Source organism: Vanessa cardui, chromosome 14, assembly GCF_905220365.1.
Source record: "Vanessa cardui chromosome 14, ilVanCard2.1, whole genome shotgun sequence".
In the NCBI taxonomy this organism is placed as follows: domain Eukaryota; kingdom Metazoa; phylum Arthropoda; class Insecta; order Lepidoptera; family Nymphalidae; genus Vanessa; species Vanessa cardui.
Window position 1 is genome coordinate 5,953,785 of NC_061136.1, and position 20,721 is coordinate 5,974,505.

Genomic DNA, 20,721 nt, shown 5'->3' on the forward strand with positions numbered 1-20,721 from the left:
TTTTTGTTGTGATCAAAACTATTTACATTACACGAACTAGAATTATAATTGTGTTATATCTTATCGATTTGTTTCCATTTAAATTAAAGAAACATAATTTTATACCAACCTTTTGTCGATTATTGTAAACTCTTATTCATTCGGCATTTAATTATGATGATGACAGCAGTTCTTTGTAATGGTTATAATATCGTATAACATATAAACACATAATTTAGTTTTAAATGAAACAAAGACTCATCAAAATGTGTATAAATAATATCAGATTCCAAATAAAAAAACAATATCTGATGTGGAAATGACGCTATTTCATCGGTACATCGGAAGCTATGTAATAGATATATACCTAGACCTATTATATATTGTATATAATAACCTTTGATTGTTGTGATGAATGTCGATGAAGCTGCTTTCGGAACTGTAGAAGTAAAATTAAGCAAATAATGTATATAGTTAAGTGAAATAGTGTTATAGCATAAATAAAGATTTATTACTAAATAACTATTTGTAGTGCAGAATACGCCTTATGAATTGGAATAAGCTACAATTGCATATAATTTTTGAGACTAATCAAATTTTAAAAAAAGCATTCTACCTATTACATTTGAATCTTATTGTAATTTTTATTTATCATTTTCAGACAGTATAAAAACAGTAAGACGTCGGAGCATACGCAGTTAGAAAATTTAGACGAATGACTGACAATAAAACTGTTCGTTTATTATTATTAATTTACGTTTATAGTATTTGTTTGCCTTTAAATATAAGTAACAATAAAGTTTAGTTTCACGCCTACAGCAATAACGCTTTACTAAACAAATTATATAGTCCAATACAAGATTATATAGATGACGAAACAAATGTAGAGTAGGAAGATTTTAAGATCATATATCCTATATGAAAACCAATTTTGTAATATTAAATTGCAGAAAAACAGTCTGTTTTTTATATTCTGCTTTTTTAAGACTTGAGTATATCATTTGCAATAACATCTAAAAATAATAATGTTATTTCCTTATTTAGGCTAAGTTAGATAATTAAATGTTTAATTATATACAACATTTATTTTCTGTTCACATATGAAAGGGCTTCAGTAAAACACGTTCGTTCTTTTGACGAGTCAGATCTCTTTCAAATATTTCCTTTTTGTGTCGAATCTCGAAGAGCTGAAGCATAGAGAGCTTCATGTACCTTTCGTTAAAGCTTTACAATTACGTAATTACTGTCTCAATTATATTTTAATTTAAATTAAAGTCAATGAAATTTTTGAAGGTCAGGAAAGACTCTGCTCACTAGTTGTCACCCGTGGCTTCGCTTGCTTTTTAGGGGGTCGGTGTCATGTGTTAGGAAAAACAGAAGCCTTTGTCCTTTCTCTAAGTTCATGTTTTCTCCACGCCAAATTTCATTAAATTCATTCGTTTGGCCGTGAAAGAGCTACAGACAAGTCACCATCACCCATAGACAATGACAATGTGCCACCAACCTTGGGAACTAAGATGTTATGTCCCTTATGCCTGTAGTTATACTGGCTCACTCACCCTTCCAACCGGAACACAACAATACTGAGTACTGTTATTTGGCGGTGGAATAAGTGATGAGTGGGTGGTACCTACCCAGACAGGCACTTGCACAAAGCCCTACCACCAAGTAAACATCTATGATGTCGGACATTTTTAATTAATATTTAAAATATAAACTAACAAGTTTTTAGAGTATAAAACATTAAGGAAACTTAAGTGTAGATCACGATACAATCAATTAAAGAAACTGACTTCTGAGATTTTTTTTTCAGTGATCGATTTTGATTAAAATAACTGCAGTATGTATAACTGTACTGTGTTTTAAATTGAGAGTTAAACGATCTGGGAAAATCATGCACAATTCAAAAGAGCTATTGCATGAATGGCTTTGATTAAGGCGGCCCTATACCTGGCTTAGCTCAGCTCAGTATAGTTCAAATTCGAGCATCATAAAGGTGAGAGAAAAAAATCAAGCATAACACAAATATGTCGTTATATATGGTTTTGCATACGTAAATAAAAGAATTAGATCAGGTTTAATGCGCTTAATATTGCTTCGTCCGAAATTTCAAAAACAACTCAACGACTCGACGAATCTTTGATTGTTACATTACCGGAAAAAGCTCGACAGTTAATGACGTCACGTAACTTACCGCTCAATATGTAATAACATTATATTACAGGCGAATGTTGCCTGTGTGTAACCGTCCTAAGACCTTTTTTATTTTTTTGTTTTTTTTTTTTTTTTTTTTTTGGCATATTTATATATGGCATATTGACTTATATCGGTTTTCACTTGTGAGCTTTTCTTTTACAACAAAATATTATTATAACTTATAAATGCAGATCGTTCTTTTTTAAAATTTACAAAACTTTTCAGCTTTAAGGCCTTAACTAATACAAATTAAAAAAATTATAGTTACTGTACAAAATAATGAACCACGTAGAATAATTGTAATAGTTCAAGCAGCATTGATTAAAGTAATAATAATAATTTATTTAGGCATCATACTTATCATTAACAAGTTGTAAACGATAACGATACTTAACGATAATTTTTTGTAATTTATTTAAAAAAATTAAAACTTATTACGTTAATCAATCATATAATTTTTTTAATCGAGTTAAAATTTTTATTCAAATTAAAAAGCATATTATAATATTTTATGATAAACATTTTAAAAGACTTCAACCAAAAAATTCTCATAAAACTTCTTTTGACACGTTTATTGTGATAAATAAAATAATTAACAATATGTGTAATTGGCAACGAGATCGTTTGAGTAAATTGGATAATTCACCTCATATCATATATCCAGGTAGTTACTTTCAATTGTTATTACACATGATTCGTATATTTAATTATAAAGTAATTGGAAAAAAAACCTTAAACCAGCTCGCGACCAATTTTACATTCCTATTTTAAATATTTCGATTCATATATTTTTATTTGTCAATTTTTAATTGGCGCGCGGCCATTTAAAATTCAATCTGTTCGTATTTTCGTATATAATAATTTATGGGTATATTTTTCTGGAATTCATTTTTTTATTTTTTAAATACATATATTTATAATCCGTACAGTTATATGTCCACTTAATGGCGATCGTTTCGCCAAACGAAGTAAACAGTTGTATGATCACGTTGTCTCTGCACTTTTATGTCTGTAACTACGAACCTTGAATGCCGACTCAGGACTTTTTGATACGGGACACGCAAGCACCCTCACTAAGGTCACGCTTTTTATCGAGCGCATGGTAGAGCTGAAAAACGTCGCGAGAAAATAAAGTATTATATTTTTTAATTGAATTTTATCGCTTGATAAATATAAATACGAGAACTGTGACAATTTCCCGGAAGGACATAAAATTGAAAGGCTAATTGGAAAGTAAGAGCATATTATATTACTGTTACTTTCACTACAATCACTTCACTTTTTTTACATTAAAATTTTTTAACATAAAGTTATCAAGATAAAACAAATCTATATCAAATCATATCTAGCATATTTACAGATTAATCAATTGAATGATAATAATTTAACGTAATTAAATAAAAGCATTGAGATTTATTGTTCTAATTTTGAAAAAATTAAAATTTAGAATTAAAAAATATATTCAAAACTCGCATTGCATCATTGAGTGCATGAAACAGAAAATACTCTTTAAAGCACTCTTGAGCAAGAAGACAATATTCTTTTAGATCGGATGAGAAAAGCCTTTAAAGAAAAATCAACTCATGATTTATACATCGCTAAGAGTCTTGTAACAAGAGGATTAAAACTCGTCCATACTGGAATAAAATATATTGTTTTGAATTTATAAAATGAAATGAAAATTAATGTATGAATTAAAAAAATATATATAATGAGTGATTACGGATCCATGTTAAAATGAAATAACACACAAAATTTTATTTAAATTCGATACTTTACGGGCCTTATTTAGTAACACAAAACCCTTTAATTTTTTTTTGGTATAAGTGATTTCTCTCAGAGGAAGACGAATCTTAGTCAATTAGCGTTTGGCTTTTAATTGTGCAAAGATCTCTTTTAATGAGGTAATTATGGTTAATAACTGTCCCGAGTCAGCAGTTCACATTTACATCCATTTCGACATAAATAATTTTCAATGATATATTCTAAATTCAGAAATATGTTCATATTAAATTCTATCCAAAACCATGAAATTAGCGTTTTGAAATAAATTGATTATAACATAATAAGTTGACCTCGTTATCCATAGACATTGGACAGTGATATCAACTAACCAGTACTGACACTGTGAGAATTATCCACTCTCCTTAATATAACCAATGATATTGCTTAAGTACGAGGGATTTTAATAATATAATTTATTAAATATTTAATGGCAAACGTAATCGTGCTAGATCTGGAACTCTACGACCTAAAAATTGAAGAGCAACTTCCGTCCAAAGATTAATTAGTCGACGCAAACACTTATCTGATCCAGTTGCATCCGAGCGTAATAAATGATAATCTCCGTTGAAATTGCAGTGTAAATATAATCTTTAGATTTAGTTAGTATTCCAGCAGTACGCAGGTCAGACGCAGACGATACGCAAGTAGGTTTACGTTAGCTACGAGGCAGGATGGCTGACGATAATTCAGTCAAAGCTTCGAAGCCTAAGGTAATTAACTCAAACGTTGTACAGGTCCACTTATTTATTATTTAAGTATATTATGTATAATCTCTAGCGTTTAAGAGTACCAGGTATTTTCGTACAGCTAAACTTGCATTATAATATATGTTGATATGCATCAATGACTTAAAATAACATTAAAGTTATGTACTAAATATAATTTAATGATTAAGGATGACATAATTGTAGAATTTTACATAAATAAAACAATTATTATCATTATTTTTAAATCATTTGTATACAATTCTAAAATAGCATTCAATTGTCTTTAAAACTTATATGGAATTATGGTGGAGTATTTTTTCATGTTTATATTTTTTATTTGAATTTTCATTTGAAAATGTATTAGGGTATATTCTGTGGAAAAATATTATTTTTAAACACTTGTTACAGAAAAGTAAAGGCGACAAAAGTCGGAAGGAATCAGAATTAGCGCAAGATGAAATTAAGAAATTCAAGGAGAATCTTCTGCAGTCAGCAACAACAACAGGAGAGTAAGTTTATTTAATTGAGCTTAAATTAAGCATGCGAATTCATAATGCGATATATTTTATAATTATATTGAGGAATAATGTACTAGGAGAACTAGATATTCCAGGAGTTAAAATAAGGGAAGCTGAATTAAAGATCAAAGATGTTCAAAACCGAGCAAGCATCGGTTATATAATAAATCAACAATCAATTTGAAAAATATTCTACATCGAAATAAGTAGAAAGGAATACCGTACCCCAGGAATGATATATTATATATGCGAAGTCGGAAACTGGGTATTAGAAGTGCAGTGATCGTCAGCGTTTCCTTCGAAAAGATCTACTTATATAATTGCGATTAATATCGTTGTAGGCATATTGCGAAGCAACGTTTAAAAACATCCCGAAGGTAATCTCGAGCTCCGAGATTATAAATAGACCGGACAGCTCTTTTTTGCAGTCTAAAACCAGTTTTAAAATTCGCAGCGTTACCTTAAAGCAAAATGCCGTAAGACAATACTATGAAAGTAACCAAATATATCGAGTAATATCAACATCAATTAGTTGACGTTGAATTGTATTATCATATGCTTTATTCTTTAGTGAAAGAAATCTGCTTCATTTGTATTTTACCCACTTGAAGCAGCGTGGTGTACCAAACTAACTACTCAAAAGGGGAGGATTTAATTCTATAAAGAGCCTTAGATCAGCAGTAACACATCTGCATTCTTATTCGTTTTACTTTACTATTATATATAATGTATATTAAATATTCTATTTAATGATAAATTATCCTTGAGGAGCTCATTTTTTAATGTAATTTATAAAAAATCTTTTAAAAAATATTAATTTTAATTACAAGGAGATATATGTCAACGCGATTTCTATATTATTTTACAACAAATTTTAAAGTGTATGCTAAAGAATTTTAAAAGGCTCTATCTTACATTCTATGACTTTACTTAAAAGAGAGAGTAAATGTTTAAAGCTTTTTTTGTGGATAATGCATCAAAGGTCTTTGAAAGCTAATACTTTAAAACGATTTTTCTCAATATAATTTCCTATGCGTCTTACATCTACAGTAAAAATTACATAATTTTTAAACATTTAATACAGGAAAATACGAGTTTTTTTAATTTTATATTCACAATTTCACAGACCCATTTCGAGGGACTGGTATTCCCAAGCTATTTAAATATGAGTCTGCATTAGTCATAGATTCGAGACGACATATTCATTGACTTGGAATATGTACTTGAAAGGGTGTTATTTGTAGAAACATTAATGTTTAATTTAAATTATAACTAAACCGCGAGTTTTATATGAAAGTATCAAGAACAGACTATAATTTAAATTTACGTTAATTAACTTTTGACTCACTCGAAAATTAACTTATTAAAACTTACCTCTGCATAAATTGATTAAACGAAATTGTGGTTTATATAATAATATGTATATTTTTTTTTGACTAAAATATATTTACATTATAATTTTCTTGCGTTGTTGACTTTGATTAGTCAATTAAAATTCTCTTTCGAATATAATTTAAATATTTTTATATATTTAGCAACGGTGAATATTCGATGTAATTTTACATGGAAAGCATTTTTCATGATACAAGTCCTATTTTTAATATCCATTGGAATAAACTTTTTACGTTCACGATATGTAGCCCTACCATGGCCTTTATTTAATACATTATATCTCTAAAGCAGTATGATACCCACACATACTTGGTGGTAGGGTTCTGTGCAAGCCCGCCTGGGTAGGTACCACCCACTCATCAGATATACTACCGCTAAACAACAGTACGCAGTATTGTTGTGTTCCGGTTTGAAGGGTGAGTGAGCCACTGTAAATACAGGCACGCTTAGTTCACAAGGTTGGTGGCACATCGACGCTGGTGATGGTGACCACTTACCATCATGTGGCCCATATGCTAGTCCGCCAATTTATTCCATAAAAAAAATTATGTGTCTAAAGCAGTACATAAATATTCACGCAGATACGCTCATGTATATTTCAAACGATGGAAACAATATCATTATTTTTTTTTCAGTACAATTATGTCTGAAAAGACAACAGAACCCGAAGAATCCCGACGATATTCGATGAGTAGAGCGCGCCAGTCAATATGTGTTCCCGACAATGTCTTAGCCGAACTCGATGAAAATAAAATTTTTGAATTGAAAGAGGTAATTTTTTTTTTTAATTTTAATATCCAACTGCACATTTGAATTTAGAATATAGCCACAATGATCCAATGGTTATTTTAATTTTATTTGTCATATAAAGAAATCGCCCATATGTAGAGTGATTCTGTAACATGAAACTCGTAAGTCATCGCAGAATCGAACGTGAAATATCAGAATGTGACATTGACTACAATAGTTGTAAAATTTATTGGATTTGTCAAAACGGCGTATCACGATAATTTGACTTCAGGAGTGAGAAACGAAGTGAATTATTACAGAATCGCATTGCTGATAGTTAGTTGCATAGATATTATTGTGGGCAAAATACATATATCGCCTACTACAGGGTCTAACATAAATTGTCCCTTTTGCATCTAAATACATTCACTCTTCCTTAAAATCAAGACAGAGGAAATAAACAAAGCTCTATCACAAAATTTTGAGATACAGATACTGCGAGTTAAGTAAGTGTCGAAGTGTTAAGTGTTAAGTTAAGTGTTGTTTACAAACGTAGAAATTATTATGTTGACTAGCTACTAATAACAATTATATTTTTTATAAATCAGGCCTTTCTCCTGTTCGACCTGAATGGTGATGGATATATTGACCACAGCGATTTATGCGGAACCCTTATTAGTCTCGGAGAGCGAGTGGATGAACAGGCTGTTAAAAACATGCTCGCTGAGGTACGTTAATCAAAAAGCAGAATAAATAATGCATGGCATAAAATTTAATGTAATTACTAACTTGAATCATATCGATTCCGCTCTTTCTGTCATAAGTAATTTGACAATCGAAAGAAAAGGGCAAAGCATTTAAGTATGCTGCTATACAATTTTATTTAGTTAAAGAGCTGAGATGGCCCAGTGGTTAGAACGCGTGCATCATAACCGATGATTGCGGGTTCAAACCCAGGCAAGCACCGCTGATTCATGTGCTTAATTTGTCTTTATAATTCATCTCGGTGAAGGAAAACATCGTGAGGAAACCTGCATGTGAAAATTTCATAGAAATTCTGCCACATGTGTATTCCACCAACCCGCAATGAAACAGCGTGGTGGAATATGTTTCTTAATGGTAGAGGAGGCCTTATCTCAGCAATGGGAGATGTACAGCCTGTTGCGTTACTTTTTACTTTTAAATAAGTATATGTGTATGTAAGTGTATGTGTATGTCAGTGTATGTATATATACATAAAATAGTTTTCTATTGGTGAATGAAATAAAATGTGTTCTAAAATTTATTCGCAATATTTTCAGCATTTTATTGTTTTGATCAATAGTTAGTTTTAATCATTTTATCTATCTCGTAACTTTTAACGCCATAATATCCTCAATTAATGTTCCAAGCCTATTTAATATCAATTCATTCGCCGTATAATATCGTGAAGCTTGAAATAATACAGTTTTGTAAAGTTACTCTCCATTATATTGTTTGAAATTTCCAATTTAATTTCATGAAGCAGTTTTATGTATTTTCCCTAATAATTTACTAAACATAAAATGATTAGAAGGTAATTAAATTTAAGAAACTAATAGTAATTGATTAAAATTAAATTGAAATACCGAGACAGATAGGCAGCTATACAACTGAAGATTTCGACGTTTCAGATACGAAACGGCATGTAATATTGTTTCGATAAACTTAGTTATGTTACGGAAGAATAAAAAGGATCCGTTTACTTCTAATGAAATGTAATGAAATTTGGAAGTATTTATAACTTATTTATATTGAGAAAAGTTATAAATACCTAGAGCGAACGAAATTAAAAATAGCTTCTGTAGAAATCATGGTCGCGTAGAATGGTAGCAAGAATGCGCTAGCAGAGTTTCCCCGTTGAATCGCAATTCCGATTATTCTGGTAAAAACTGAACTAGACCTACTGTCACCAGTGTAAGCAATAAGTGTTATAGTTTTAATTTTTGTTTTTAATGTGTCCAAGCTACAACAGCAAACGGCGAAATTATTTGAATTTGGAATACTTTTGCCGATTGTTTGCTTCAGAATTCTACGCTGCAGTTCCTGTGTCAATTTACGATGTTATTTTATTATTATTGATGAAAGCACTCTGATCCTGTATGATAAGTACTGAATATATGTCAGATATTCTTCTGCTAGTTACCACCCGCTGCTTCACTCGTTTTGTTGTTGTTGTTGTAAGGGTTTGGTTGTATCGTGGTAGGCAAAAAAGTAGCATATGTCCTTCCTCGGAGTTCAAATTTGTTTCATACCAAATTTCATCAAATTCGGTTCACATTTTGGTACTGAAAGAGCGTCAAACACGACAGACAGAGTTACTTTCATATTTATAATATTAGTATAGAGTATAGACTTCTATTGATAGCTGCGTGGTTGAAATTGTCAGTACAATATTATAATCTTTTGCTTCTTACGAGGCAAATTGTTTTGGCTTTTATATTAATAATCAAGACTTTACTATACCGGCTTTGGATATAACCTTATCCATAATTTTACAAAGTATGATGATAATTTAAAACCAGATATCCTTTTATCTTTTAGCTAGTGTTATCCCGGCATTTTGCCGGTTCCCTAATTACTGCAAATCTGACCGATTTCCATCTGACCTCGGTAACCCTTTACGGCCTTAACAAGTACTATACAATATACATGGGAAATAATCTATCAAAGGTTTTACCAATCGATCCAATCAAATATTAAATGAAGAGGAATTAGTCTATCGAGTAAATGACAGCTGAAATATTTATTTATATACAGTGATATGTATGTATTTTTATATCCTATTTCGATTGTAAAATGCGACATACTTTACGTTAGCACTGTTCATATATATATGTAATGTAAGAAATATAAATCATTTCTTACTTCGCTAATGCGCTACCAACTTTAGGAACGAAGATGTTATGTACACCCTACTACCATAGTAGGGTTTTGTGCAAACCCGTCTGGGTAGGTATCACCCACTTATCAGATATTCTACCGCCAAACAACAGTACTTGGTATTGTTCTATTCCGGTATGAAGGGTGAGTGAGCCAGTGTAACTACAGGCACAAGGAACATAACATCTTAGTTCCCAAGGTTGGTGGTATTTTGGCGATGAAAGTAATGTTTAATTTCACAGCGCCAGTGTCAATTGGCAGTGGTGATCACTTACATCAGGAGGCTCGTCCGCCAACCAATAGCATAAAAAATGTCCCTTGTGCCTGATGTTACACTGGTTCACTCACCCTATAAACTAGAACAAAATAATACTAGATATATAGATATAGGTATGAGAAGCAAGTTGTACCTACCCAGATGGGCTTGCGCAAAAAGCTGACATTGCGAATAAATGCATATAACAATCTAAGTTTCTTTTAGTATTGTACTTTTATTGTAATAACAAGGAAGTCGAATCATAGTCGTTCCATAAACAAACCATTGTTTACATGAAACCGGTAATGCCATAAAATTTTATGTTCGTACGAAAAACTTTGCTTATTTCCTATAAATAATCAGTACTACTTCATAAATTCATTTTTACGACCACGCTTTAAGCATTCCCTTGTTTAATTTAAATGTACAAAAAATTGTTTGAGAACATATTTTTGTTTTAAGCCTTGGATTAATAATAGTTTACGTTGCTGTTAAATCAGATAACAGACCACAAAAAAATGGTAGTACGTAAGACTACGAGGTAGAATAAGCGAAAAAAACTTAACGGGATTATTGTTATCGTTGAAATGCAGAAGGAGGTTATTGGTTTGAATATATTTTACTTTATTGGTTGTTACTTTAAAACTTCATCCTCATTTATGTTACGATTTAGATTTTTTATTTCTGATCGCGTTTCAATTTAAAGAAAAATGTTTGAGGTCGGAAAATCTTTTTTCAAAATTCTATATAAGTATTTTCTTTACATACTAATGATTATACTAACACAACTTAATTTGTAAACAACGTACATCTTTCCGCCCACATGTGTTATATCATCTAAAAATTATTGTTAACTATAGCACAGATTACTAAGTCAAATTTAAAGACAACTTCTTTACTGAAATACAAAAACTTATGTGTAAAATTATGGAGCCGAGATGTCCCAGTGGTTATAACATGTGCATCTTAACCGTTGATTGCGGGTTCAAACCCAGACAAGCACCACTGAATATTCATGTGCTTAATATGTATATAATTTCATGCTCAGTGGTGAAGGGTAACATCGCGAGGAAACCTGCATGTGTCTAATTTTAGATAAATTTTGCCACATGTGTATACCACCAACCCGCATTGGAACAGCGCAGTGGAATATGTTCCGAACCTTCTCCTCAAAAGGGATAGGAGGCCTTAGCCCAGCAGTGGGAAATTTACAGGCTGTTGTTGCTGTTGTTATTGTTGTAGTGTAAAATTTAATTAAATATAAAACAATTTAATGAATTATATTATTTAAGGAAATGTACACATTGTAGTCCTCGACACATTTACAAAGCCACTACTCGCAAGTCGAAGGAAAAATATTACATTATACTTATTAGAACGTAAGAGATTGCTTCTATATCTTTGTATGGAATAATAATTTTTTTAAAACACATTTTCAACGTAGAAAATCATTTTGTAATTAAACTAATATTCATATTTTGTTCTTCTTAGAGTTTGTACTTTCTTTGTATGAAAACATGTTAACTTGTGATATGGTACAAGCAAAGATCAATTTCAAAATATTAATTTAATGCGTAATATCACATTGAGTACAACTTGAATATCGTTCTAAAAATAAAATGTCTATTAGAAGGTTAGCCTTTTGGCTTTTAATTTTTAGTATGTATAAGGAAATCGCATTCAGGCGACGCGTACATTTTAATAAAAGTTAAAATATGAATAATAATATAAATATTTCAGGCGTCAAGCCCACTGGATTTCGACTCCTTTGTCAACCTCCTTGGTTATAAGACCTTGGAACTCGACTCTGAAGAAACTCTCATTGCAGCGCTTTCTCGGTGGGACAGTGAGAATACTGGCTACATATCTGAAGACAGGTAACAATTTATTTATTAATGATAACTTTTTTAAAATCATAAGACAGTGTCGCGAATCGGTCACATAAAAGGTAGCTTTTAAAATAATTGCTCAATATTGAAACGTTTATTTTGTATTATTTGTGTGCTCTGTTTTTTTATCAATATATTTTTTTAATTGGTTAAAACATGTTGCATTAAAATTATTTAAGAACAGTTTTTAACCCAAATAATTATTTGAATATTGAAACGTTTCCTTGGATACTTGTTTTAAATAAACGTCATCGTATCTTGATATACATACATTATAAAAAATACATTCAGAGTGAAGTCAACTTATTAATTTATTGACTTAAAGTAAAGAAACCTTACGAATAGTAGTAGAGTTAGGCTCAGCAAGTTCTAATCAAAAAGACGGAGCTGCTCAAGGCTCACCACTAGACAACTACCCCGGAAAACTATCAATAGTGACAAATGAATAAAATACATAAATAACACAATGGCGTAAATATTGATACATTTACGACTCGAGTGTGTTTTTCTAAGTAATTTATAAAAAGCTTGTTCAACAAAAAAACCTTTCTCCAGTTTCGCATCCTCAGGGAGAGCAAAAATACTTGATATATTTGTAAAGGTAGCTGTGATAAAAGTTTTTGTGGGCATCATATTTGTCATTTTTATTTGGCTGTGTAACATTCTATAAGAAATGATTGTTACGGTTTACACCTCTGGGAATATCATAAAATATAGCGATAGTCAAGCTAACACCACACATACATAACATTATTTATATGATTGATATTTTAAACATAAAATAATAAACAAATATTTTATATACATATAAATATTCTTTATTGAAAATAAAACGGCAAAAACACACGGCAAAGTTGATTCAATAACAAGTTTTAGGTTTTACGTAAACATTAAATGAAAACTCTTTTAAATTTTATAATTGGTATAGTTTAAGGTAACGGTAAAAGCATTATTTAATCAAAGAGCTTTACATAAACATACATATTTTACTTGGAATTTGTACTAGGGTATTGCAGGCACACTTCTTTTAACCTACACGTAATCCGCCTTGAAAGACGTCGTGAGAATTATACCGTCAAACTGCAATACTTATTGTAAGGTTTAAATTTGATGTATGGGTCATAATAAATCAAAAATGGTTAGTCTAATTACAAGCACCAGGATACAGCATAATAGTTCCAAAGGTTGCTGGCGCTCTGACGGTATAACGAATGGTTATTATTTATATACTTTTTTTTATAATTGGTCGTCTGCCTAAAAAATAACTGAAAGTGATCGCTAAATAAACAAGGTCGAATGTTACATCTGATGCAACTTTTTTCATCAATGATTTATTGTTTAAATATTTTTAAATAGTTTCTTCTTCTACGTGTACTTAATTAATGAAGATCGTGCTTGTCCTGAAATGTTTTTACCAATGTGTCAACTAGCTTTCTCCACACCACTTGTCCTCAGGTACTCTCAGGGCAGTTGGAATATTGGGCCACGTTATATTTTGAATCTAGTCGGGGCAGCGGGTAGATAATAAACCGTTTGATCTTTTGCCTTCAATTTCTCTTACTACAACCGGTTTATCCAGAATGTCTGATTTCTCCGGCTAATATGACCAAAATACCTTAAAAATTGTTGGTAGCATATAGTAGATAGTCTGGTTATAATCCTTAGTTGATTGAAAATAGACTTATTGATTTGATAACCGCAGTAATTAGTGTGCAATAAAGTCTATATAAATAATTGGGGTCTGGAGGATTTTAAGATCAGTAGCACATTTGCAGAAGTACGTATTTATATTAAATAAATAATAGAAAAATAAAATTTGTATATACACCGAAAAAGTGTTTTCTCTAAAATATGCCACACAAACTTCCGTCGAAGAGAAATTGAAATAAGAGAGAAAGTTGTCTGACATTAATAATGATAATAATTAATATAACATCGTCACGTACGTTATAACCAAGAACTCGTTCCGAACTATGCGGATGAACTTACTTATCTAATCTCTGTGGCTTCAAAACTTTGTCCAGAGTGAGATATATAAGTCTAATAACTAAGTCATTTCATTTATTTTCCTAACTTCAGAATTTGCGGATATTATATCTGTTACAAGTAGCGAAGTTTACGAGAGTGGAAATGCATTATGTTCCAATACATTTGGGGATATAATATGAATAGCCGTGTATCCAATAGCCAATACCCAACATTTTTTTTTATAATATAAGAAATTTTCGATTATCTGTAATTTATATCACTTATGACATACCGTAACCCATTTCCAAAATTCTATCTTATTTGTTGACCTTGCAAAAGATTGACAGTAAAAAAGCCGATCTCGTTTACAAACTTTCAACCCCTATTCTTATTCAGCTTATTGTTTGAAGATTTCGCAGAAATAATAATCTAGAAATATAAACGTACTCACCACATACTCATCAAATATTTTACCTTCAAACAGCAATACTTAGTATTATGTTCCGATTTGAAGGGTCAATGAACCAATGTAGTTGGTCATGTAAGGAATATCTATTGGTGAAAACAATAAAATAAAACTAAGATGTGAATTACTAATCGGTTATAAAACAAAGCCGTCATAAGCGTTTCATAAAGTATAGTGATAAAGACGACCAGTTATGCTTAGTCAGAGCTAAGTTTAATGAATCAGTTTAATTAAGTATTGAACGTTCCCGCCGCACGGGGAATAACAAAAAGCGTTTATAAATTAATTCAAAGCTTGAATGGAAATTATTTTGAACGAGGAAGTAATATTGGGAAAATGTTTTCATAATAGCATGCAGCTACAAAAACCACAACCCGAATACAAGATTTTTGGACCGGATGTTTCTTTATATAGCATTAATGATAAATATATTGATATTGATTGAAGTTATTTCCAAAAAAAAAATCCACATTTAACTACTTGGATATTATTTATGGTTAGAACGCGTGCATCTTAACAGATGATTGCACATTCAAACCCAAGCCAGCATCGCTGAATATTCATGGCGGTGAAGGAAAGTAGCGTGAGGAAACCTACATGTGTCTAATTTCATAGAAATACTGCCACACATGTATTCCAACAACCCGCATTGGCACAGCGTGGTGGAATATGTTCCAAAACTTTCTCCTCAAGGGTACAGGACACCTCAGCCTAGCAGTGGGAAATTTACAGGCAGTTGTTGTTGTTGTTCGACGTTATATATATCATATGTAAAATTATATTATAAAATTAACTATAACTGTAATAATAAAAATAACTATGTTAATTTAAAAATCTTACATGTAGCTTATTTTATAGCCGTAATTCAGTAAATTAAAACAAAACACTGACGACATATGACACCATAATATCATAAGCTATTTCGTTCAGTACTAAAAACCGTTTTAAAATCTGTTCGGTGTTTTTTGAGTTCATCGCGTTCAAACAAACGCAGCCGCGTAGACAGACGTTAGTATTATGACAAAATAGATCATTTTCTGTTTTTCATAAACGCTGAAAAAGTTATAGATTATGATTATATTCATTCATCCAAACTATTTTTTTGAAATAAATGAGGTAACAAAAATTAATAATCAAATATTTTATTTTAATCACCATAAAATTGTAATAATAATTATTCAAAGCCGGGGCAGGTGTTAATGTTAAGTAACTTTAACGAGCATAATTAATTGAATAAATCGTAGCTAAATCTTTTGTTCACAACCTTTTTCTTAAGTTCATAATTAAGAGAATTCTTAGTAATTATTCTTTACTCTTTAAATTTGCGATAAAATAAACTCTACGTCCAAGGCAATCTGTAGGCGTTTTAGTAGGAATGAAAACGTAATATAAGACTAAGGTACAATAAATATATATTTTTTTTTATATATAAAAAGAACTTGGTACGACAAACCGATTGCATTTGAAGAGATTGTCCATACGCCTCAGGGAGTTTAATACCATTTGTTATATTTTTCCTGTACACTGATCGTGAACTTTTTACTTCTTATGAAAATTATTTTCTTTCTGTTAAATCTAGTACATATGCAAAAAAGCATCATAATATTTTGTTACATTATAACTGTTGCAATTACTAACCTAATTATTATCTTAATAATTAGGTTAGTAAATACTTTTTTCCTATTCGCTGGAAAATCAGATTAACGCATTTTCCACGCATGAATCACAAAAATATGTGGGACTCATTGGCATCGAAACACTAATTAAAAAACCGACGTAACGAGTACCAAAATATCCATTAAAACCAGGGAAGGAAGGTGCGCACTGGTCCGGACTTGGCTTATAACGACTAAAATAAAAATAATAATTAGGTATATAGTAACTTAAAATAGTGTAACGCTTTAAAAATAAGTTCATCAGTCTGCAGAAGAACAGAATTAACTGCCTTTCATTCATTATAATGCAAAGAAAAGAATGTACGTAGACAAGTATAACTGCGATTATAGAAGTCTAACTTATCGATAACATCCATATCGATACTATTTATTGAATTAGTTTTGTTTTAATTATATTAAAATTTTCGAATCAAGTTGTATGCAATCACCAAAATATAAGCGATCCTTGAAATAGCTTTATTGTCTTAAAACTGTGGAGTTGATGTAAGTAATTTTGATCGTTGTTAATTCCTTTTGATTTATTTCATTACCATATATTTGATCGGAAAAACCTAACTTTATGACACAACACAACTACATTTACCGTATGGTATTTTTGTACGACCAAATGTTGATCTAACTGAAAAGATCAAAGTAAAACAAAAGCCCTTTTGAACTTAAATAATAACCCCTTATGCGAAGATCCTAGTTTTGGAAGGCCCGCCGCTTGTTTTATGTGCTCTGTATCATCCTATCGAGGTCATACGCTGATGCAAGATATCGCAGGAGACACGATTAGAATTAACGTAAACATGTCACAAGAGCTATCCTTTTCTCAACTGAGCACAATAGCGCTACAAAATTTAAACTCCCGAAGCATCGCAAATTTAAGATGTTTATTTAATAGCGTCATCTAAATTTAATTATACTTTTTCTTGTATGTTTTATGTATGTTTGAGATCTTATATGAGACCATCACACAAATCATGTGCTTAATTTCATATGAGGCAAACATTGAATGAACGTAAAATTATTTTGTTGAATTAGAATATATACAATATGAATTATAAGTTAATGAAGTATTTGTTGTACATTGAAGGAATACCATGTTAACATTATGTAAATTTCTTTAAAAAGCTGTAACTTCTACAAAGACTTAATTTACAAGTATAACACCTTAAAAATAACAAAATCAACTCACTTATAGAAAAGAAAATGAGTTAAATAATTGCCTTAACGACTGCTTATTCTTAATTTAAATACAAAAAGTACTGTTAATTTTAACTTGATTTTCCTGCAAGAAATAGCACTGTAGCTAAATCGCGCGCTACTCGACCCATTTTCCTGATTCCAAATTCATATAAAACTATTGATATTGACCGTTCTAAATATTTTTTTATATTTTTCTCTGCAGTAATGTGCATGTACATAAATGGATAGGCTACGAAAGTTCTTTCGCGGTGCGGCTTCATTTTTTTTTTATAACATATTTAGACGAAAAAAATGGATCACCATCAATCACCTATATATAGATATTAGCGCTGTAAGAATTATTTATCATCCCTTCCATTAACAATGTACCATCAACCATGGGAACTAAAATTGTTATTGTTATGTCCCTTGTGTATGTAGGTCTGGCTCACTCACCTCTCAAACCGGAAGATAGAAAAACTACTTCTTTATGTTTGTTGACAGACTATCTGATGAGTGGTTTATTGAGCCGAGACCAACGAAATTCTGCCACATGTGTATCCACCAACTCGCATTGGAGTAGTGTGGTGGAAAATGCTCCAAGCATTCTCCTCGAATCAGAGGAGGCCTTTGCCCAGCATTGTGTAATTCATAGGCTGTTACTGTGATGCAAGCTTTTTCACCATGTTCAATGAGTGAGTCAATTGAGGTTGATACAACTAAGCGGTGCTTTGCAGGACTTGAATCTGTCATCTTCTGTATAAATTAATTTAAAAACTGAACCATTGCTCTTAACAATTAACAAATTAAAGTAAAAACTCATGGCGTGAATTGAGAGTACCTCACATAGTAAAGATTGGTTTAATGTACTCGTACCGTATTTGTGTTTCAGAATTCGTCACGACTTAATGACATGGGGCGATCGTTTCACTGAAAAGGAAGCAGACTATGCTTTAGACGGCGCACCGACTATTCAAAAGGACGGATACACTTTCATAGATTACAAGCAATTCTGCACCAAGCTCTGCGGACTCAGGAAGCCTAACAAACAGGCTTTAGAAGTTTGAGAGAGTATTCGGGATATGGGCTCGGAAATACGAATTACTTTAATGTTGTTTGCTTTTCATGTTTATTCTAAACATTTTCGAGAAAATTGTGATTGAATAAACTTTTTGTATTAAAATTTTACTGTTTTCTTCCATGTGCATACTCTTTCATATCAGATTTTCTATGAACCTAGTCCTCTTGAGTTTAGGCTTACTATAGTACTCATACTATGAAGATTTATAATTTATATATATATATATATATTTAATATAATAGCTCAACTTTTTATTTAATTAAGTAATTTTAGCATACTAGTAATTATCTTATCGCGTAGTAACTTTTTTGAAGTCTTAATTTTTGTCTTTTCAACAATTAATTTTTTGGAAATATTAATTTTAAGGAAGGATTAGTTGATTATCCAAGCCCTAGAGATTAAAAGATGCTATAAAATAACTTTAAAATGAAAAACCTGGATGTTTTTTTCTTAAAAGTAAAAATAATGTGTATCAAATATTAATATTAATAAAGGATAAACATTTGTTATTTTTTTTGCAACCGTTGTTTTATATAAATCATATACAATATATATATGATTATGACAGGTATAAAAATTAAATTTTTTTTATAAAAAATATTCAAATAACTTACTCAATATCTTCTTTGTATACGTCGAAATCTGTGAACATCAGTTCAATTATCTGATGAGGTGCGGCTATGAAGGTGTAGAGGAGACAGATATCCCGTGGGTATGGCAGCGGATAGTCTGGACTACTGAAAGTACCGCGCTCCTTTCCGTTTGTGGAAGTGAAGCGAATACAGGAACAACCTGATGAAATAAGAAATCAAATTAAACCAATTGTTCCGTACTAGTTTTGACCTACTTTTACGTCTACCCGTGAAAAGGATTGTGATGTCAAGGTTTATATTTATTAGACCTTCTCCGTATTTCTGATAACGTGTGCGCAAAACTAAATAATGATAGTTTGAGTAGTTGACACTTAGATTCATCGGTTGGTTTTCAGCTTGTAAGAGCCAAGTTCATTTTTCACGTGTCAGAGTATCGGAATAGCAATTTAACCATAGAATGCTGCTAGCCTTCTTACGATCTTTCTGCACAGTCATGATTATTATATATTTCATTTTGGTTTTTCTTTAATTGAATATAAATGGCATTCATAATAAAGGTCATACGCTCAAGATGTTCAAAATTATTACCAGTTTGGGTTAAACTATGTCTGCCAGTATAGCATTGTCTGTTCTTCTGACAATTACCATAATAACCAGAATGACACAAGTACATACAACTCTTCATTACTAAAAGCAATCAAGCTGTGAAATAAGTGAAATATAAAACCGCAGATAGCCACCACTAAAATAAGTTTGCATAAAATGTTCTTATTCTTAAAATCCACAATTTTTCATTATTTTCTCGATCATTTCTTTACGAAAAAGCTTAAAACAAAAGAGGACCGAATTTTAACTCTCTTAAATATTTGAGTAACACCCGAGGCCTGGTACGAAATTAGAATCGTGGATAATAATTACTCGGCGAGAACTGTTGTATAATCGGAGCTTGAAGCTCGAGTCCGGAAATTGGGACGGCTTGACCACACCATCCGGCATCAACCGACTGATATACGGTTAAATTATGAATATGTTTCAACTTTATACACATTAATATTGATTGCCTGCTTCTGAAAATGTCAAGGTTTTACCACAGTTACCGTTGATTAAATGTTACAGAATTAAATGGAATTATTAATTTAAGGACTTATTTACGTGACGTGGTTTACTTAGTGACTTATTTGGTCATCTAATCTCTATATTTAAAATATCCATAGAATATTAATTACAAGTAAAATAATAGGACATAATTAGATTAGAATGATAATTAATAGAATTACATATATATATATATGGGACATCAGACGAATTTGGGGTATCTAAGATTGGTCTGCTAACTTAAACAATGCTCTCGCGAATCAGCGTCGTATATTCAGCAATAATATTACTACTACTACGTAGGCTTTTAATTTCTGCAT

General features: G+C 31.1%; 2 protein-coding genes across 2 annotated transcripts in view; one reads left to right on the top strand and one right to left on the bottom strand.

Annotated features, from left to right (window-relative positions):
- Positions 1-20,721, bottom strand: part of LOC124535255 (suppressor of lurcher protein 1) — a 311,311-nt gene that overhangs the window by 209,541 nt on the left and 81,049 nt on the right. The window contains exon 4 of the mRNA XM_047111390.1: positions 19,328-19,505. Coding sequence (XP_046967346.1) covers positions 19,328-19,505 — 178 coding nt within the window. The remainder of the gene's footprint in view (positions 1-19,327; positions 19,506-20,721) is intronic.
- LOC124535256 (myosin regulatory light chain, smooth muscle) lies at positions 4,394-18,811 on the top strand. The gene is made up of 6 exons (XM_047111391.1): positions 4,394-4,670; positions 5,076-5,176; positions 7,213-7,348; positions 7,915-8,034; positions 12,204-12,340; positions 18,525-18,811. The coding sequence occupies exons 1-6, from the start codon at positions 4,632-4,634 to the stop codon at positions 18,697-18,699; spliced, it is 708 nt and encodes a 235-aa protein (XP_046967347.1). The 5' UTR covers positions 4,394-4,631; the 3' UTR covers positions 18,700-18,811.

Bases quoted from the DNA above. Each gene is read 5' to 3' on its own strand.
- LOC124535256 (XM_047111391.1), top strand. From the start codon at position 4,632: ATGGCTGACGATAATTCAGTCAAAGCTTCGAAGCCTAAG. The intron at 5,177-7,212 runs GTAAGTTTATTT...TTTTTTTTTCAG, and splicing joins TCAGCAACAACAACAGGAGA to TACAATTATGTCTGAAAAGA. The intron at 8,035-12,203 runs GTACGTTAATCA...TAAATATTTCAG, and splicing joins TTAAAAACATGCTCGCTGAG to GCGTCAAGCCCACTGGATTT.